Consider the following 6268-nt stretch of genomic DNA (forward strand, 5'->3'; position numbering starts at 1 on the left):
AGCAGTTAATTAGTCATTAATGATGTACTTCTCTAATTACACTCCCGAATCTTTTGTATTATTGACCCAAGTTAGCAATCCTTTTTTGCATTAATCTTGTAGGATCGTTAAAATCGGATTTAGATAATTAGGGGGGGTAGAGTAGACTATGTAATTATTTTGGAATATTTTAGTTCATTTGTGCCTTTTGTACAATACACAATTATGAATTCAGAAATAGTTAGTATCAGAGGCAAAGAAAAATTTGTTTGTGCGGTTTTATATATATATTCGATTCTATTTCAAAAAGTGACGAAAATGTTAAATTTTGGAGGTGTGAGGAGCGTGGTCGTTGTAAGGCCAGAATTCATACACGTGATGAGACGGTGGTGAAGACGTTAAATATCCATTCACACGACTCTTCGGCCACAAAAGTTGAAGTAGGAAAAACGATTACTAGAATAAGAAAACGTGCTGTTGAGACAATGGAACAAACAAGTCAGGTATCTTTTCGTGATTTTTTTTACTTGTATGCATGGTGATTTTCAACATAAGGAATTCTTATGCCAAATTTACAATGAAAGATTTACAATAAGGTTTTTCTAAATTAGAATTTAACTCGCTTGCCTATCAATCTATTTTCTTTTTTTGGAATATCAAAAAATAAGTTTTTTAAATATACCTGTATTGCCTTTAGATATTGAAAAACTGTAATTGATAATGCCTTCCCTTATTCTCAAATTCATTAAAACGTCAGAATAACAATAATTCATTTATCAGTATGCTGTAATACCTTCTTTATTCAATAAAATCAAAATTATTGCAGGTACTTAATGCGTGTACATCTAATATTTCCCAAGCATCGCAAGCATCGCTGCCAAATAATTATGCTCTCAAGAAAATGGTGCGAAGGCAGCGAAACGAATTAAAAAGAGCACCTCCCAATCCGCAGAGTGTCGAAGAATTAATTATACCAGACGAGTACACAATATACCACGCAGAGCCCGGCAGAAATGAAAACTTTTTACTGTTCCAAGAAACCAAAGATTTATTAATCTTTGGCCGTGAAAGTTGGCTGGCTCATTTATCTTCTAAAACATGGTTTGTTGACGGAACGTTTAAAATTGCACCCCCACTTTACGCGCAGGTGTACGTGTTGATGGTAAAAAAACATAATGGTGTGCACCCTGTACTATACGCACTCCTCCCCAATAAGTTAAGGGCTACTTATGTTCGCTTTTTTAACATAATTAAAAATATGCAACAGAATGCGAATCCAGACAGCATATTTTGCGATTACGAATCAGCTGCATTGTTAGCAATGAGGGAATGTTTTCCAAATGTATCTGTAAAGGGTTGCTTTTTCCACCTTGCGAAGAACATGAGAAAAAAATTGGCAGACTTGAATTTAATTCAAACTTACAACACCGACGCAGAATTTGCATTAAAGGCGAAAATGGTGATCGCTATTTCTTTTGTACCGCTTGACCACCTGGACGAAGCGTTAGATAGCCTTGCTGATGTCTTGCCTCCAGAATTGCACCCTCTACTTAATTGGTTTGAGGATAACTATGTTGGAAGGCTTAACAGAAGGGGAAATGGTCGCCGGGCTCCCATATTTGAATCTTCAATATGGAACTTGTACGAACGCACACTACATGAAGAAGATCGTACAAACAATCACTCAGAAGCTGCACATCGGAGATTGCAGACTGAATTAGGTAAGCAGCATGATATGTTCTTGGTTAATTTTATTAAAAATCTGTTACGTATAGGTGTTCTACATCCTACCATTGAATTTGATAGTTATAAATTCAATGATCCTACCTTGTGGAAATTTATAGACGCTTTGCGCGCGGTGCAGCATGGCCGAGATATTTATTATGAATCACTGGTAGCGGGAAACAATCCACCTAAAAAACTTAGAAGGTATAGAGACGCCGATCGTAGAATTTTACAAATTGTACGAAACTTTGCTCAGTACGAAGCTATTGAAGAATATTTACGGGGCATCGCCCATAATTACCAAATGGGGCAATAATAATGTAATATTATATTAATAATGTAACTGTAATTGCACTTGCATACTTTATGAATGGCATACTGTTTATTAGAATAAAGTTATTTTCACATTTATACAGTACGACTTTGATTCAAATTACTTCATGGCACGATTTGTATGTCTAAGACGCACTGTAAGTATAAATAATTATCATAATTAAATGTAAACATAATTCATTCATATACTGAAAGAGTGATCATAACTTAATGATAATGCATTTATATAATAACGCGTTAATATTGGAGAATCGGCAAATGTTAACGGCGAAATGGCCTATGGCGAAATGGCCACGGCAGGATGGAGACGGCGAATTGGCGGCGGCGAAGCGGCGACGGCGAAATGGCGGCGGCGAAGTGGCGACGGCGAAACGGCGACGACGAGATGTCCTAGACCGTTGATTATAGCTTACCAATGGACTCGTATCATTGTGTAGGTAAGTGTTAGAGTTTGCGTTTGGGTTATGAATGTGGATGAGGTGTCATTTCTGAAAAGCTTTCCAATGATGTGTGACACATAGAGGGTTACCCATCTGTTTAAAATATTTCGAGTTTGAAGGAGATGAAGGTGCGAATATTCACCTCTATGCTATTTTTGTTTCCTCCTCAGCAAGATAATTAGTAGATAAATATGTACTTAGTATAGCGTTTCGTTATTCAATGGTAGTAGAGTAGTAATTAGTAAATTTTAAGATAACTCAAACCGATCTGGAAATTCTTCTAGGTTAAGTGGGTCTCAATATCGGTACCTATCTCCAATAATTCGGCTCATCCTCATCATAATAAAGTAATAGTCGAGCCCTTTCAATAAGTACCTAAACCTGCTGCTTTTTTTTAAATGCGTATAAATTTACAGTATAGTTATAGTCCTTATATCTTTCTTATAGAGCATGAAAGATATACACCGCTGACATGATGGATCAAAATTCAAAACTACAATGCGATTTAGATAAGACACCACTCTCACCGAATGTGATGGAAAAGTTGTGCGCAAAAACCGTATATCATGTTGGAAACCGATTTCCATTACGGGTTCACGCCGTTGCAGCTCATAAAAAATGGAATTTATTTTTTCATTCAGCTTGGGGACAATACCCCTTTCGCCACGAACTAACATTCCCAAAGGGATCGTCACAAAAGTCTGAGCACTCAGTTTTAGTAACTATTTTTGTTAATTTATATAGTACGTTTCCACCTTTAATACACAGGCGCTTCTAATAGCATTTAGATATGAAACAGGGGAAAGTAAAAACACTTTCAGTTTCATGTAAACCTCATGTACAGACATCCTTTCATATGAATATTATATTAAATACAAAACAGAATACAAAATCAGTTCCTGGGAATTATTCGGGTGACACCCCAGATCGTCAGATCGAAACGTCGACGCATGTTGCTCTCCAGCATCCAGGCGCATCTAGACGCTGACCCGGTGCCGAACGTAGAACTTGTTAGCTGAAACAGTACAAGCAGAATTTTAGTGCGTACCTATTGCTGTATACGAAACACAGTCGCGACGTGGCAATCATATCCCTTTTCTAGACATTTATACACATTTTTGTTGAATATATATCTACACTAAATATTAATAAAAAGAAAAGCCCTTACAGTTTGCAATTCATAATTAATTTTAGTAAAATGGAAACCATTTTAAAATCATAAACTGGATGCTGTTGTTTTTGAATGGTAGTACGGCAAATATTTAATTTTGAACAGGGTCTACATGTTATTTATTTAACAATTCGTCCCTATTGTGATAATAAATTGCTTACGTTCAAAGATATTCATAAAAGACTGTGCTTCCAGACATGAAAATCTAACTCAAACCTGCCCATTTGCATGTAAGTAAATAGTTGTAATCGTTTTATTAATTTAATGTTATCCGATAAGTTTTCCGTTGTTGTTTTCCCTATACTTTCCATTGTCTGAAACGGAATGATAAATCGTGATCTTTACAACTTGAGTTTATTTGCAGTTACGTGTACGAAATGCTGTGTATAGGTCCTATTACTAAGAACTAGAATTGTTCATAGAATCTCATTGCTAAAAAAATACCTAACGGATGATAGGAGCAAAAGTATCTTACTGAAGAAATGGTCGCGGAGGATTTCACTTTCAAAAATGTATACACCTACTTCGAAGTACTGTACCAGTTCTCAAGTAGGTACTTCTAAGTGTAGTTTTGGTAATTCAAAGTAATCTGATGGTAATGCAACTCATACTTCTTAGTTTCAATAATACAACAAAAAATCACATATTAGGGTTAAAGTGTTCAATGTGGTTTGCTGAAATAGAAACGAAAAACCAATTCTCCATTTGGAGTAATTTATTTTTTATTTATTTTGTCCCTCTCTTGTTTTGGGCCCTCAACAGGCATGCGCCCAATTACAGAGTGACCCGCATAATGCTATTTAGAGGTGCCTCTGCAGAAGGTCTTAACACAGACTTAAATATATCTGTGGTCTTAAGTTGGCCTATCTATACTACTATTTACCTTACGAATTAGGAAAACTGCATGAAAACCTAATTCGGAGCAGCCGGTAAAATGCTCGGAACTGGTCTAAGGTAATTTCCATCTCCGCCACAGATGAAAAATTCACCTCAACTCAGGTTCGAACACCCGACCTTCGGATTTATAACCCAATGCTCTACCACTGAGCCATAAATCCGAGTAAATATTGTTTAACATGTGCCTACACGACTACACAGTAAGTAAGTTAAGTAAAGGCAGTTGCTAATTATTAGGTTTTTGTACAAAATAGATCGAACCGAAAACTTGAGCAAGCATTACTAGCCCAAAACTGAAAACACCCTTATGCACAAATTGTCAAAAATCTATTCGCATTAGCTTCCCACATAAAAGATGAAATTTCGATAATAATGAAATAAAATTTGACCACATTACTACGGTAGACACGATATTATATTTATTCCGGAAATCCAAGGTGAGAATGAACAGCATGGGGAAATCGGAAACCATAAGCGATACACCGTTGGTTAAATAGAAAAAAGCTGTATATTTTAGGGCTTAATAAAATGATGTTTTAAAAATTCGGAAATTCCCATCAATTCCGGAGATATTAAAAAAAAAACGAAATTAACCACATTCGTTTTTATTTCTTTCTGGTCCTGTTTGACAAGATATCAAAAAATAAATAAGACTTCCTCATAGGCACAAGACAGTGCCGACAAATTTTCATTTAGACGTTTCTCCTTTGGGAAATCATCATCAACTGTATTGAGTAACATTTTTTATTACTAATACAATGGTGTATTCCTTCCTTCCCTCAATTATACACATCTTCTAGGAATTGTATAGAATACCTGAATTATACAGATTGCTGGTAAGATACATGTAACAAAAATGCCCTGGTGTATTGAACAGGGAATTAAAACAGGGCGAAACTGGAAGGATGTTTGATACAAATGACATTGTAGAGGATAACTAATGCTCTGCGTTTCTTACATTTGAGCCCTATACTTCAACAAGGCGTGCCTTTCGATATTTGCCCCTTTTTTAAGTGTAAGGATGTTGCCGATGGAGAATCAGACGACCTTCCTGCTTGGACTTGAGAAACATTTTTTCTTCAAAGCGTTATTTCCCAGAAACTTAGAGCAACAAGAAAACTTGTAAACGGATCTTTATTTCCATGTTCATGCAGCCTTATCCCAATCTTTGCGAGTTTCCCTCCTCTTAAAACTGTTGCGTCTCGCAATACGGACGACGGTTGTAGCGGGGACAGTCCCAGGCAACTCTTGTTCTATAGCGAGAACTTGATGGCGGTACGTGCACGACCTCCTGTAGGGAACACGCTTTGATCTTTAAAAACCTCGGGACGTTGAAGGTGGATTTCAGCGTATTTAAATTCCTCACGGACAACACCAAAGCGTGCCTTCTATGTTCCGGAGTAATGTGCGATAAATTATGCGAAAGTGGACTGTGGTGGTTTCGTTTGCATCACGTTCGCTGCTTCTGGATGGTCTTCGGGCTCGTTCTGTACCGCGTATGGGGCCAATAGATTTATATGCACTACGTAGCGGCACTGGTTTTCGTTGTAGTTTTCGTATCCGATATTTATTCTCTTCAAGACTGTAAGAGTATATATAGTCTTTCCCAAGCGTTTTTTTTTTAATTTCGAGGATAGCCAGCGCCCCATCTGGAGACGATACAACTAAATCAGATCTCCAGCTTGATAACCAGTGGGCCTTCACGCCGTACTGCACTTTAATG

At 36.9% G+C, this 6268-nt stretch overlaps 1 protein-coding gene across 1 annotated transcript; it reads left to right on the forward strand.

Moving 5' to 3' along the window:
• Positions 1-347: 347 nt before the first annotated feature.
• LOC116164800 lies at positions 348-2109 on the forward strand. Its single transcript, XM_031479020.1, has 3 exons — positions 348-482; positions 806-1700; positions 1755-2109. Exons 1-3 carry the CDS (start codon positions 465-467, stop codon positions 2018-2020), a joined length of 1179 nt encoding a protein of 392 aa, XP_031334880.1. The 5' UTR covers positions 348-464; the 3' UTR covers positions 2021-2109.
• The last annotated feature ends 4159 nt before the right edge of the window (positions 2110-6268 follow it).

This window comes from Photinus pyralis, unplaced genomic scaffold (genome assembly GCF_008802855.1).
Source record: "Photinus pyralis isolate 1611_PpyrPB1 unplaced genomic scaffold, Ppyr1.3 Ppyr1.4_LG2, whole genome shotgun sequence".
Lineage (NCBI taxonomy): Eukaryota > Metazoa > Arthropoda > Insecta > Coleoptera > Lampyridae > Photinus > Photinus pyralis.